The sequence below is a fragment of the Hyalella azteca genome, unplaced genomic scaffold (assembly GCF_000764305.2).
Source record: "Hyalella azteca isolate HAZT.00-mixed unplaced genomic scaffold, Hazt_2.0.2 contig16248, whole genome shotgun sequence".
In the NCBI taxonomy this organism is placed as follows: Eukaryota; Metazoa; Arthropoda; class Malacostraca; order Amphipoda; family Hyalellidae; genus Hyalella; species Hyalella azteca.
In genome coordinates this window covers 194,904-210,725 of record NW_025946074.1, presented here as the reverse complement: position 1 = coordinate 210,725, position 15,822 = coordinate 194,904, and the positions used below count along the sequence as shown (strand labels likewise).

General features: G+C 40.7%; 1 protein-coding gene across 1 annotated transcript; it reads right to left on the bottom strand.

Moving 5' to 3' along the window:
- Positions 1–1,181: 1,181 nt before the first annotated feature.
- LOC108677745 lies at positions 1,182–15,013 on the bottom strand. Its single transcript, XM_047884816.1, has 7 exons — positions 14,938–15,013; positions 6,081–6,217; positions 5,580–5,685; positions 4,092–4,246; positions 3,491–3,661; positions 2,282–2,596; positions 1,182–2,226 (listed from the first exon to the last, which is right to left on the bottom strand). Exons 2-7 carry the CDS (start codon positions 6,198–6,200, stop codon positions 2,212–2,214), a joined length of 882 nt encoding a protein of 293 aa, XP_047740772.1. The 5' UTR covers positions 6,201–6,217; positions 14,938–15,013; the 3' UTR covers positions 1,182–2,211.
- Between the last annotated feature and the right edge of the window lie 809 nt (positions 15,014–15,822).

The window sequence follows — 15,822 nt, the reverse complement described above, 5'->3', positions numbered from 1 at the left end:
GATGGTAATTCAAAGGCAGAAATGTTCGAGGTAATATAACATCGAGATGATTACCGCATTATAATGTACAGTATTTAAGGCAGAAACGGTAATGTTGCTGAATGTAATTATTATTTGAACAGAAATAATGTTGAAAATACTGAACATTTTGCGCAGCAATTATGTATGAAATAATGGCAGCAAAAATACTCCAGTCAATTGACATCATTTGTGGCAAAAGTAATGTTTCGAATCAGGTTGACAATTGAAGAACCTTGTCCAGAAATTGTTAGCTCTTTATTCAATAGTAAATTTATCATCATATTATATTCTATATTGTCTGTCTATTATATTAATCTCTTATATTAGTAAATAATATTATCAGAAAATTGTTTATCACGCAGATAACGCTGGGTTTGAAGAGCGGTAAATTCAAGACGAATTAATCAATCGTAGACTCATAGGCTATTAAGGACTTATAATTGTTATCTGCTTATTTTGTTCCTATTAGTTTTTTTTGTAACTAATTAGTATTAAGTAACACTTATGGATCTTAATTATAAAAATTTTATTTAATTCTTTTAATTTTACATCCTGGCCGCTTTGGAAAATACTGGCTTCCCTTTAATTGTAAATATGGTTGTTGGGGGGAAGTGAGGGACGTGGGGGAAGTGAGGGACGTGGGGGAAGTGAGGGACGTGGGGGAAGTGAGGGACGTGGGGGAAGTGAGGGAAGAGTTCCCTCTAATATCGCAGAGGGCGTGTCGAGTCCGTATCATTGGGCGGAGCGTATAACAGAAAACGGAATTTCCCCTCAAATATCGAGCCAATGGAAACTGTTAAGACAACGAGACGAATTATGTATTAGAAAATAACAGCCATCCAAATATTGCTGGTATCCCAATTCCGAAATGTATTTACCTTCATTTTTTCATACTCATTATCAAAAATTTTCCAATAAAAATCTACTAATTATTAAATCTGCTTTTAATAAATAAACGTGAAATCCGATTCTAGTCAAGATTTCCCTAGATTTATACCCCAAATTAATTTCCGATATTTCTGAAAGTTTATCCATTGAAGCTAAATAACTTTAATTTACTTATAAACTCTACTGTAAAACAAAAATTGGTAAAAAAATACACCTTTGAATATTATTTACTAAAATGAAATAATTCACCGCGATTAAGGTTAAAAAAAAGATTAACGTGGCCATATTTACTGGAAAAAATAGAAGAGTTGTCTAGATCAGGATCATCTTGTTCAGGATCATCTAGATCAGGATCATCTAGATCAGGATCATCTAGATCAGGATCATCTAGATCAGGATCATCTATATCAGGATCATCTAGATCTAGATCCTTCCCGCTTCTCTGTGCAGTATGGAGTTATAATAAGATTCAAAAGCAAAGAGTATATTTTGATAATAAAAAATTAATTAACTCATTTACTTAAGGAAAACAAGGCATGTTAATATATTTGTATATGTTGGTGAGATTCGTTATATTTTAAACGTTATATACTTGCGTGCTACTTGTATTTTATGTGATAGTTAATATCTACGTAGACATACAAACAACTAGAATAAAACAAGGGTAAATAGAGTTGAAATATGAATTTCTTCGTTAACAATAAGAATAATTATGACATATGGCTAATGCCTCGATGGTATATAGATCATTATCCCGTTAATAAGATACAATGCTTAGTTCTAACATAGATCTTTATTCGAGTTTTGACCTTATAGAGCTTTGTTCTTGTTCTAACCTTGAACTTTGGACAAGCTGAACGTAAGTGCACTTGCGTGAAGTCGTAATGAGGGATCATTGCCTGAAGTAATTTTTCCCTATAACTGTCCGATATTATTATACCCATGGTTCTGTAAAAGTAATTTTTTCAGTGATGCGTGTTGTACGTTCAGTATTATAGGGGTAAACTACTCAGTTCTGACCATCCGACCAACCTACTCAGTTCTGACCATCCGACCAGCCTACTCAGTTCTGACCACCCGACTAACCTACTCAGTTCTGACCATCCGACCAGCCTACTCAGTTCTGACCACCCGACCAACCTACTCAGTTCTGACCACCCGACCAGCCTACTCAGTTCTGACCACCCAACCAGCCTACTCAGTTCTGACCACCCGACCAACCTACTCAGTTCTGACCACCCGACCAGCCTACTCAGTTCTGGCCACCCAACCAGCCTACTCAGTTCTGACCACCCGACCAGCCTACTCAGTTCTGACCAAACGACCAACCTATCTCAGTTCTTACCACCCGACCAACCTACTCAGTTCTGACCACCCGATATATTTCGTCCTCCGATGGCGTGATAGAACTGTTAGCAACAGAGTAGAAGTTCTCCTCGAGATTGTCTTCAGTAAGAACGCTGTTCACATCTTCATCCGGAACAGTGCTACCAGTTCTGATGTTCACATCAACACTCTTCGTGGTTGCAGGGCTCGTGGTGGTGGTTGAGCTACCACCGAAACCAGTACTAGGGGTATTAGTGACGGTATTTCCGAATGTGCTGGTGGTAATGCCGGGGAAATTGTTGAAGGTGTTTTGTGTGACATTCGAGACCGTTGTTGCTATACCACGGATGCCGTTGATGAACTGAAATCACAATCGTTTTATTAGTATAAAGGCGGTATTTGTATGTAACAACGCTTCATCTTTTTATAATAGAAGGAAATTCGTAAGGAGGAATGAAATGATGATGAAATCGTTGTAAATTGCTGTTTACAACGATTTCATCTACAGCTGCAGCGTTGCATGTATGAGTACATCGAGACGTAATTCAGGACTTTCAATGTAATATATTATATTATAATGTAATATGATATAATATAATATAATATAATATAATATGGTATAATATAATATAATATATTACAATACAATACAGTACAATACAATATAATATAATGTATTGGTGTCCGTTTTTTACTACCCACGTTGGTGTATTACTGATTCTAACCACGCGATCAGCTTGCCGATTTTGACAAGAATTTTCACAACCAGTTGCGAGTTTCGAACCCGCAAAATAGTTACAAAAATCTTGGTGATTTCAACTACTCGGCCACCTCAAGCTCAATATAAATTAATATGACATTAATGGATAAAATGTGCTTCCAATCAACAATCCTAAAGTAAGGAAATCGTAAAAGCTGAAGGCAATGAATAAATGAATAAATAAATCTAAGAACTACACTCAGAATAATGAATGGGTTACGTTGTCCAAATAATGTACTGTACGTAACAAAAATGTACGTAATAATTCATTACGTAGCACTGATATACCAGGCAACATGTACATCACTATTAGGAACAAAGTCTCGCTCATTTCTCTTAGTGTCATATTAATGAATGGGTTACGTTGTCTAAAAAAGACACACTTTCAGTGACTAGTGTCGAGTGTCAGTCACTAGTGTCAGTCACTAGTGTCAGTCACTAGTGTCAGTCACTAGTGTCAGTCACTAATGTCAGTCACTAGTGTCAGGAACTGACAGTGTTAGCAGCGTCCTCGATGCCGTCCCTGGCTCCTGACATGACGTTAGTCAGCGTGTCGCCGTCGACGTGCAGGTTGACGTCAGCGTCAGCCTTGCTGCGGCAGCCCTCGTGCGAGATGCGGTCCAGGTGACGCAAGTCGATGCCGAATGACGTCAGCCGACGCTTTACCTGACGATGAAACAACGTTAAAAACGTTCACAATAGAATTGGAACAGAGATACAATACTATAGTTCGACGTTACCCGACGTTTTACCTGACAATAAAAAAACGTCAAAAAACGTTCCAATAGATTTGGAACAGAGATTTGGTACTAATGTTTGACGTAAGTCGACGTTTTACCTGACAATGTAACAACGTTAATTTATAAATGGTTAATAAACTGATACAAGACCGATGGTTCTGATGGTTCATATGGCTCTACAAGAACCCCGAACTATCCCGTGATTCATGGATGGTTGGATCCCGTAACTATATTCTAAACCCAACCTACTAAACACATAATATGATGCTATTAATACTATACAATAATATTATTAATATATACTATACATTATTATTAATATTGATATAAAGGTAGCATTGATAATAAAGGTTCACCCTGTCGACGTAGTCAGGAGACAAGGTAGGCTCCCTGGAGAGGATGGAGGCGCTCTTCCTGTGCATGAGTGACGTCACCGCCTGACACTCGTAGATGCCGGCGTAGTGCGTGTAGTCCGTGTCGAACACGATGTAATCGCCCTTCCCTGCCAGGTCTGGTACGAATAACATTGTCAGTATTGGTCTTTTTAGGGGAGATTACATTAATGATTCGTTAAAAGAATAATTTAGCCCTTTCCCGTCAGGTCTGGTACGAATAACGTTGTCAGTATTGGTCTTTTTAGCGGAGATTACATTGATGATTCATTGAAAGAATAATTTAGCCCTTTTCCGCCAGGTCTGGTAGGAATAATATTGTTAGTATTGATATTTTCAGCGGAGATTACATGGTTAATTCATCAAAAGAATAATTCAGCCCCTGCTCGTATATGGGCTGGTACGAATAACATTGTGGAGCATTGGTCTCTCTAGCTGCGATCACATGTTTTTTTACAACATTTCAACCTTGTTATGCTTATGTCTCAACCGCTTGCATTCATAACAGGGCTAAGTTATATATACGATTATATATATAAGCCCACCAGACATTAGACGTTGAATATATTGTAGCCGCAGCTTTTACGCATAGCGCGTAGCTTTTGTTTGTAGTTGATAAGTTCATTATTGCGACACCTGAAAGTCTAATTCTTAGTCTTGACGCCGGCTGTTGTGGTGTGGCGTAAAACGCATGACTTTATAGGCAAGTTCTTTGAAGTAGTCATACTGTCAAATTTCATTTAATAATGTTCCGTTTATTTTCAGCCTATGCAAAATAATTTCATCCACTGTGATCAGACACCGTATATAGTTTAGCATCCGATATCATGTTTATTGTGTTTTTTATGATATTAAAATTTGCGCTACCTACAAAGTTTGATTACTTTTTGTTAATTAGATTCCTCGTCAGTTTAACCTTGATGACCATTGCTAGAATGGTACGTAACCACCCTAGGCTGCAAATCAGCGGTTAGATAAATATAGTTTAACCCAAATCAACTGTTAATTAATGTTATTTCAGCGTTATTTGCGCGTAAGAAATGTGCTATTACTGTCTATGGTCTACTAACACTCACCGTGACTAGTAAGCTATTTGAGCTACATACATCAAATTACATCATAATATTGATTGAATTAGCAGGGCGAGTTGAAGCTCATCTTTTGTAGATCCCTGGTATTTATATCTTTGTTTTCACTCTTTGCTTTAAGTCACTTTACTAATACTGAAAGCTGATAATGAACGTTTGGTAAAAACACAGAGTATCATTTATATTTCATAAGAACGATGTTTTAAATTGCTAAAGAACTCAACGATCTCGGGTACTCGCGCCTGAGTATACTCAATGAGAGGCCCCCTAACCCTTACTCACTGAGAGGCAACCCGATTATTCTTCACTGAGTGGTCATCTGACCATGACTCACTGACTAAGAGGGCACCCAACCCTCACTCACTGAGAGGCCACCTGACCCTTATATATTGACTGAGAGGCCACCTAACCATAGTCAGGCACAGAGATGACGTGTCGAACTGCTCGATGACGTACCACAGACCCAGGAACTGCAATAGCAAGGGACGTGTTAGAGTTGAAGTTCTCAAAAGTTGTCATTTAGGTGAAGAAGGTAAATGTAAATGCATCAACGACGAATATGATGTCGTCAGAAGTTAGTATTTTGGTGAAGGAAGTCGAATATGTTGCACCAGCAACGAACGCATTAGCGATGAACCCTATAAAAATAGCATTAAAGTGAATAAAATTATGCAGAAAAGCAAGAAAATAACATAAAAACAGCACGATTTTGCACGTTGATGAAGAATTTTTTTAATAAATTAAGTCTTCAAAGTATATAATTTATTTCTGGAACGTATTTTCTGAGAAAGCGCGCAATAATTAAATTTTTATGTACATTGTTCCAATTCGTCGTTGTTGAGATAAATCGTATGATATTCTTTACCTTGTCGACGGCGAGGTTATCAACGGGCTTGACAGATGGGCAGGCACCCAACGCCCAGTCATGTCCCGCCACACGCGTTATCCCCAGCAGCGACACCAGCAGCAGAGAGTAGCCGAGCATCGTGGAACTGTGGTGACCTGGACCAATGAAGATAATTTAAGGAGTTAACGAGATGCACATGCCCAACTTCACACTTAGTTCATATTCATTTCTGTGTGTATCACGCTGGAGAGCATAGCAGCCTTTGATGTCAAGTGCTTGGAGCCATAGCGCCATATGCCCACAGCCACCCTTAAGCCTGATAAGTGAAGCATGGTCGTACTCAGTGGTGGGCACAGTCCGAAAATCCGCTAACCGCTAATTAACGAAGCTAACTTTGTCCTTAGCTGGTGTGTCACACTGATGGCTGACTACGTCAACATACGTACGTCAACCAATCACGTCTTGTGGAACCAACCTATCACGTCTTTTGCTACACAAGACATGATTGGTGACGTACATATGTTGACGTAGTCAGTCATCAGTGTGGCACACTGTCTAAGGATAACGTCATCTTCGCTAATTAGCGGTTAACGGATTAGCGGACTGTGCCTACCACTGGTCGTGCTGAATGTAGCCACACACGTCGCAATATTTTTCAATCTAAAATAAACATGAGCAGACCTAAGCTAACCTCATCGGTTGCAGGAAGTTAAAGAGAAGCGGTGCAAGTGAATAGGTTAGGTCAGTCATTGGCTACGAGAAAGTTGTGAGTCGGGCGGGGTAGCGTGTATAGGTTAGGCCGGAAGAGGCTAGGCCAGAGTATGTGGGGCCGGATGCAGAACTGCCTGGGCCCATACTTTCAAAAAAAGTTAAGAGATCGTAAGTTTATCAGCCAATCATTGACGGCCTTTTAAGCAAAAGCCACCAATCATAGACAAGAAAATAGAGCGTAAATACCTACGTTCACTTAGCGAGTTTTGACTGGAATATTGGCTGAAGACCCACGGCGCTATTATCTTTAACCAGTGTTACATTGTTCTAGATATTAGTGTTCGACCGTAGCCTGCGGCGCCCTATTTCTGAGGCTGAGTGTAGTTAATTAGTATGCTGAGGTTGGATAATGGCTACCGTACAAAGCTTATTTGAGAAATAAATTTGTGGCCCACGGCTGCGCCCCCTGATAAATATTGCGCAAGACATACAATTGTCTAAAAATTCCAGCTATATTTAATGGGAAACTATACCATTAACGAAACTTACACCACAACGAAACTTATACATACATTGAACATCACTTGTACTAATTAAAATATACCTAAAGCTCATGAAACTATGCCTATAGCACTAGCTATCGAGTACAGTACCAGTCTATCACTAGTACAGGACCAGCACTACCACTAGCTATCATTAGTACAGCACCAGTACAGCAGTAATTAATTAAGCAGTTCTCAACATCTCACAGAATGGTGAGCTCAGTTCACTTTCACGGCTCTGCTGACTCAGCCCAATGCTGAGCAATGCGTGGTGACTGAGTAATAACAACAGCCCTGGACTGAGTAACGAGTTCGGAGTTCTGAGTAACAGGACATGTAGCAAGAGAAATTCCCGGTATATACGAGTGAAAGTCGCCGGTTACAGGAGTGCTGTGCGTGTTGGTTCACATAGGAAATGTTCTATGCAAGTGAACAATAAATTGACCCTTTTGCTTGTGATGAGTGGAAACTCGTGGACTGAATGATACAATATTATAAATATATAACAAAAATTCTTGCTTCGAAAATGACTGTTTGTCCAGGGTGTTTAGCATTTTATATGAAATTCCACAAATTCAATTCTACACATAAAATAAACGGCTCCAATGGAACGAATATTAACATCACATTTAATACTAAAGTTTGTTAAATTCCGAATAGATCAAAAGAAATGGAACTTAAAAATTTATAAGGGACCCTACGCTAAAGGTTGATCATTCCGTACAAAAATTACCATTGCATCATAACAAATTTTCGAGTCTTAATGAATATTTTAAAATTTGACGCCCTAAAAAACAAATACAGCGGCCGCTTTCACGTTTACTAATCTCTGTCAAATTAATTCAAAATTTTTATGGTAATATGAGAATACATTAGCAAATACTCATGTGGTCCCTATACAGATAAGTCGGAGTTTGGTAATACAATTACAACGTTATTATGATAAAATTTCATGTCTGCGTGCATTATCAACTTGACGCAGATTCATCGTGCATGTAGCGCGCTCTATTCAGCATATAAATTACTTAGCCTCAGGGCCGTCATACGGCGTACTATAGCGTGGCCTGGGACTGCAACGTCCAGAACTACACAAAAGAACAAAGCAATGCATAGCTGGTCTCATGTCTTAAAGAATTGAATGAGACAGCGAATGACCGCTGCCTAGAGTTCTGTGAACGCTGCTGTAGGTGATGAACTAGGGGCCTAAACGTTGCTGTAGGCGCTGAACTAGGGGCCTGAACGTTGCTGTAGGCGCAGAACTAGGGGCCTGAACGCTGCTGTAGGCGCTGAACTAGGGGCCTGAACGTTGCTGTAGGCGCTGAACTAGGAGCCTGAACGCTGCTGTAGGCGCTGAACTAGGAGCCTGAACTAAACTAGGAGCCTGAACGTTGCTGTAGGCGCTGAACTAGGGGCCTGAACGTTGCTGTAGGCGCTGAACTAGGAGCCTGAACGCTGCTGTAGGCACTGAACTAGGAGCCTGAACGCTGCTGTAGACGCTGAACTAGGAGCCTGAACGCTGATGTAGGCGTTGAACTAGGAGCCTGAACGTTGCTGTAGGGGCTGAACTAGGAGCCTGAACGCTGCTGTAGGCACTGAACTAGGAGCCTGAACGCTGCTGTAGGCACTGAACTAGGAGCCTGAACGCTGCTGTAGGGGCTGAACTAGGAGCCTGATTTCTGCTGTAGGCGCAAAACTAGGAGCCTGAACGTTGCTGTATGCGCTGAACTAGGGGCCTGAACGTTACTGTAGGCGCTGAACTAGGAGCCTGAACGCTGCTGTAGGCGCTGAACTAGGAGCCTGAACTCTGCTGTAGGTGCGAAACTAGGAGCCTGAACGCTGCTGTAGGCGCTGAACTAGGAGCCAGAACGCTGCTGTAGGCGCTGAACTAGGAGCCTGAACGTTGCTGTAGGCGCTGAACTAGTAGCCTCAACTCTGCTGTAGGCGCAGAATTAGGAGTTTGAACGTTGCTGTAGGCGCTGAACTAGGAGTCGGAATTCTGCTGTAGGCGCTGAACTAGGAGCCTGAACGTTGCTGTAGGCGCTGAACTAGGAGCCTTAACTCTGCTGTAGGAGCTGTAATAGGAGCCTGAACTCTGCTGTAGGCGCAAAACTAGGAGCCTGAATGTTGCTGTAGGCGCTGAACTAGGGGCCTGAACGTTGCTGTAGGCGCTGAACTAGGAGCCTGAACGCCGCTGTAGGCGCTGAACTAGGAGCCTGAACGTTGCTGTAGGCGCAAAACTAGGAGCCTGAACGTTGCTGTAGGCGCTGAACTAGGAGCCTGAACGTTGCTGTAGGCGCTGAACTAGGGACCTGAACGTTGCTGTAGGCGCTGAACTATGAGCCTTAACTCTGCTGCAGACGCTGAAGGCGGCAGAGGCTGTTCTTTGTGAATGTTTGCATGGCATAGAGCATGACCGACAGAATATCTATTCGCGTGATGACTGAAGTCGCATGTGTGATAATTCTTTGTTATAATTCCACTGATGTTTCTGCACTTATACGACTGAAAAATTAAAAATAAAATAAAAACTTTCAAGTAAACTTAAATAATTTCTGCACCTGCTTTTATGAGCCGTTTTTTAAGGATAACGAACCGTAGCACTATATTAAAATTAGTTTCTTCTATGGGCGAAATTTAAAACCGATAACTTGAGCTAATAATTTTCTCTTATATCAGGTTTTATCCGACGAAGTCTCGACTTGTTTTTCCTTGTCATCCATGGAACAAAATACCAACAGAAAATCAACAACCCCAAACAACAACAGACTTTGGCCTTGAATAAATACTGCATGCATGCCAGAAATTGCGTACCGGACTGTCATTGAAGATATAAAATCTAGATAATATCTGATGATTTTATGGTTAGCCGCTCAAGTGCAGTTCCTGTGTAACATAAGTGACCTTCGCGGCCTGCGCTCTTCCGCTGCAGTTAACGCTGCTGCAGTTAACGCTGCTGCAGTTAAAGCTGCTGCAGTTAACGCCGCTGCAGTTAACGCTGCTGCAGTTAACGCCGCTGCAGTTAGCGCTGCTGCAGTTAACGCCGCTGCAGTTAACGCTGCTGCAGTTAACGCTGCTGCAGTTAACGCTGCTGCAGTTAACGCTGCTGCAGTTAACGCTGCTGCAGTTACAGCTGCTGCAGTTAACGCTGCTGCAGTTACAGCTGCTGCAGTTAGCTGCTGCAGTTAACGCTGCTGCAGTTAACGCTGCTGCAGTTAACGCTGTTGCAGTTAACGCTGCTGCAGTTAACGCTGCTGCAGTTAACGCTGCTGCCTCTGCTGCACCTATAGGAACCTGCTACGCTGACGGCACCTATAATGAGGAATTCATATATAAAATATATGTATATATAAACCATGAATCTGCATGATGTATCTACATATCTACAGCAACGTTTATAAAGAATCTACGTTAGTTATGCTGTAGATGTAATATAATGTTTATGTATATTTCTAAGCATGAAATTTCTATACCAATAAATCATTGTAATGAAGTGTCATGTTCTGCATCACACGAGTGATGACTTTGTGATGGCTCCACCACATGTGAGGTGAACGACTCACGGTATGTGCACCACCCACAATTATCATAACTTATCATTCATGATTCTTGATGACGATGATAGATAAGCGGCGTCCCACGCCAGGCTCTTGTCATGTCAGTGTGATGGACGGCATGATGGGGCGACATGATGGGACGGCATGATGGGACGGCATGATGGGACGGCATGATGGGACGGCATGATGGGACGGCATGATGGGACGGGATGATGGGACGGCATGATGGGACGGGATGATGGGACGGCATGATGGGACGGGATGATGGGATGGCATGATGGGACGGCATGATGGGACGGCATGATGGGACGGCATGATGGGACGGCATGATGGAACGCAATCACTGTCTGCTTCCTCGACAAATGATGATGAATGATAGAAAGAGATAATGGCTTGTGAGAATTCAAACTACTCTAAATAACCTTTAAATTTATGACTGTCTTTATTCATGACAGTCATAAATTTATACGCCGAATAAATAAATGAGTTTACACCAGGAAAATAATCACCGGAAAGATCGGTTGAGTTAAGCTGTCGTAGCGAGGATATACATATTATTTCGTACTCAGCACGCAGAGAAGTAAATGGTTCATTTTGTCCGAATAGTGACGCACTTGCTGCACGTAGCACTAATACGGCCATTTGCCAGGAAAAAATGGGTCAGGATGGCCCATACATAGGCATGAATTACATCACTATTTGGACAAAATATCTGAATATTTCTGAGTGTGTCAAGGTATCATTAAGCATCTCTAATAAATGGTAACAACATCACTTGCATGGTCTTACGGTTGTTACTTGTTCGGAAGAACATATCATATTTTTTAATATTAATATGAACGTTTACAAAAATTCCGATAAGAGACGGGAACAATGATGGTTTCGGAAAATTAAAATCATAAAATCATAAAATCCATATGCTGGCATACAGATATTGTCAACAATATTTTACAACGTTTTTCTGGGTCTAAATAAGCAAGATTTGTGATTTAAATTAGACCATGGAAACGTCTATGTATGAATATACAATAGACTATACCTATCAATCTATAGCTTTGTTTGGCTATATTATTAACCCAATTTATTTATAAAATTGAAGAATTTACTGGGAACTAAAATGAATTACATCTTAGTACGAATAATTCAAGCATTGAAAGCTTCTTTATTCGGAATAATGATGCCAAGTTTATAGGTCAACTGGACAGTCGGAGCAAAAAGTTGTCATCTTACAAGCACGGCCACCGAAACCGTTCACCAAAAAAGGCGTCAAGAGAAAGCCGGACCTGCCGGACCTGCCTCAGTGCTCCGGGCTCCTGGCATTCAGGGTAACATGCGGTCGGTGCGACATGACGGATGCAGGGTAAGATTTAGGGTAAAAAGTATGATAATATATGGCATTTGTAGAGGCTTAGAATTGAATTTTATATTCTCACTCTTAACCGCGTGTTACTAACTTAACATGACATGACGGATGTGGCATACAGGGAGAGATTTAGGGTAAAAAGTATGATAATATATGGCATTAACATAGAGTAAGATTTAATGATAATGGGACACAGCTTATAACTGAATTTTATTTTCTCACTCTTAACCGCATGTTACTAAATTAGCATACGGTCGGGTGCGACATAGCGGATTTGGCATGTAGGGTAGGAATTAATGTTAATGAAGACAAACTCAGAATTTTAATTTTCACATTCCAACCGCGTTGTACTAAATTAAGTAGCTGTAATGTGCGACCGGCCGGATGTTCAATTAAAGATAGTAAATATTGATATTAAATAGTAAATAATTATATCAAAAAGTAAATAATGATATTAAATAGTAATTAGTGTTAATAGCTCATATAATTTATTCTCCTTTTACTGGACGCGTGGCGTATAAATAAGTGACTGTTCGGTTTCACATGATGGGTTGGACGTTCACAGTAAAACAATGCAGGGAATAAAATTAGATAAAATGAATAAATTGATAGAAAATAGAGGTATGAGCCACGTGAGATTTACTGAGCGACGAGTTTAGTGCAAAAAAACAGTATGAAACAAATTAAATAATGTTGAAACACTGCATTGGTTTGCATCCTGCGACAACGATCCGAAGCTGTGGCATGACTTAGCACAAATTCTAATTGATGCGCGCGAATTGTAGGCAGTAAAAAATATTGTCGAACCATGACTGAGCCATACTACATTACAACGGTAAAGCTTCAAGAACTGTACGCGGTGTAGAAGCCATTATACTTGGCAACGTAATAATGCAGCTATTCAGAATATTTATTGGATGACAAGGAGGTAAACGGCCTTTGAGATATACAACTTTGTCGAGTTATTGTCAAGTAGCTGTACCATGAGTTGTAGAGTAGCTGTACCAGGAGTTGTAGAGTAGCTGTACCAGGAGTTGTCGAGTAGCTGTACCAGGAGTTGTAGAGTAGCTGTACCAGGAGTTGTAGAGTAGCTGTACCAGGAGTTGTAGAGTAGCTGTACCAGGAGTTGTCGAGTAACTGTACCAGGACCCGAAGAGCTACAGCTACAGATTTTGGCCGCATGTAGCCGGGTTCATCCGGCGCTCAGCGGTCCGCGTCTGCCGTTGAATTGCGCTTCATGTCGCTCCGTGATTCAGGGATCACGAATTGCGGGCGCTTCCGTGACCGTGCGTGCAACCTAGGTAATGACTCAGGCAAGGCCTGGTTGAGACTAGGTAATTACTCAGGCAAGGCTTGGTGGAGACTAGGTAATGACTCAGGCAAGGCCTGGTGAAGACTAGGTAATGACTCAGGCGAGGCTTGGTGGAGACTAGGTAATTACTCAGGCAAGGCCTGGTGGAGACTAGGTAATGACTCAGGCAAGGCCTGGTGAAGACTAGGTAATGACTCAGGCAAGGCTTGGTGGAGACTAGGTAATGACTCAGGCAAGGCCTGGTGGAGACTAGGTAATGACTCAGGCAAGGCCTGGTGGAGACTAGGTAATGACTCAGGCAAGGCCTGGTGGAGACTAGGTAATGACTCAGGCAAGGCCTGGTGGAGACTAGGTAATTACTCAGGCAAGGCCTGGTGGAGACTAGGTAATGACTCAGGCAAGGCCTGGTGGAGACTAGGTAATTACTCAGGCAAGGCCTGGTGGAGACTAGGTAATGACTCAGGCAAGGCCTGGTGGAGACTAGGTAATGACTCAGGCAAGGCTTGGTGAAGACTAGGTAATGACTCAGGCAAGGCTTGGTGGAGACTAGGTATAATTACTCAGGCAAGGCTTGGTGGAGACTAGGTAATTACTCAGGCAAGGCCTGGTGGAGACTAGGCAATTAATGACTAAGGCAAGGCCTGGTGGAGACTATAGGTAATTAATGACTAGTGTAACTAATATCTTGAATTATATGTAATGAACTACATAGAAGTAGTTAACTATATATAAGTAGTTAACTCTATGTAAGTAGTTAACTATATATAAGTAGTTAACTATATGTAAGTAGTTAACTATATATCACTAAAATTTTCAATTAGAAACGTTAACAGAAGACCACGCACAGGAGAGGAACATTTCCTATTAAATAAAATCATACCAGTTAATTTATTCTGAAATTTATTCATAGTGAATTCATGCCTGCTACAATACGTATGAAAACAAGAAAATTCAAATCTCACGCTACGTAAATATCGTCGTCCACTTCTCGTCTGATCTGTATAACAGCCCTAGTGATGTCATCGCAATCGAGCGAAAATATAGAAAATGTAAAATAGAATTTAATAGAATGCACTCAGAAAATTCTGTGGATCGTATTGTATACATGGTGACACACTCTCAGTACGTATAGCACTGATAGCCATTATGCCGGGCTAAAATGGGTGAGCTTGAATCACACAAAAGTACAATGCGCATCACTATCAAGACAAAGTATTCACATTTCTTTGAGTGTGATGCCAGTCTATGGAAGTTATAATGAATGTCTGTTATGGCAATCAGTTACTCAACTCGTTTGCTTGCGCTACACATTTGTTTAACGGTTTATTTTACACATTCGCTTAAAAACGTTGCTTTAGTACATTATTTATTGATAAAAACTGACAAAACTCACCTTGAAATGATATTGATGGAGTGGCAGCACGAGTGAGAATCAGAGACGAGTCAAGACACACCTTCCACCGCCAAGGTTCAGATGCAACTGAAGCCGCTGAGCGAGGCTATTCCTTTTAAACATAACAACTAGGATTGTAGGATTGACTGTCCTGACACTTGGACGAAAAAGTCTTCAAGATTTTCAGCTGTAAAATTTATTGTACGTTAAATAATGTCTTTCAAGATGACAAGTCTAGAAAATCTGGATAAACTTCCATATTGTTGTGCTTATGCTGTAGATATGAAGACGTTTCGTAAACTGTCTTCCGGTGAAGACTGAGCACTGTTATCTTTGAAATGAACACTGTTTTCGTTGCAGATTTGGAAACTGTTGCATCTTAATTGTAATGCAAGTGATTTTCACGTGTGCTGTTACTATATGAAGTTCTTTCCTGACATTTGTACTTTCCTGACAAACAGGCCATGGGCCTATTTCTTCAACGCCGACACTTCTATTCTATTCTATTCTATTCTATTCTTAACTTTATTTACGAACGCACTTCTATAGTGAACTCTTATATCCTATAATGTGTGCTATACTTGTTTGTGCTTCTGATGAATGACCTTGTTGAAGATCTAGCATTACTTAATATTTTGTTATGTTTTCTTGATATTGTATTTACTGCGCACTGTTACACTGCATGCACATCAATTGTTTACTGCATTCACTGTTACACCGCATGCATATTACTGTATTCACTGTTTCAGATTCTATTTTAAATGAAAAACCTTTTAGCGTTCACTTGGTAATGATAAATAATTTTTTAATTACGATTCATTTGTTACTAAACACAGTCTGTTACTCGGGTGAATAATCATTGTTAAAATCCATCACAGGCATTAT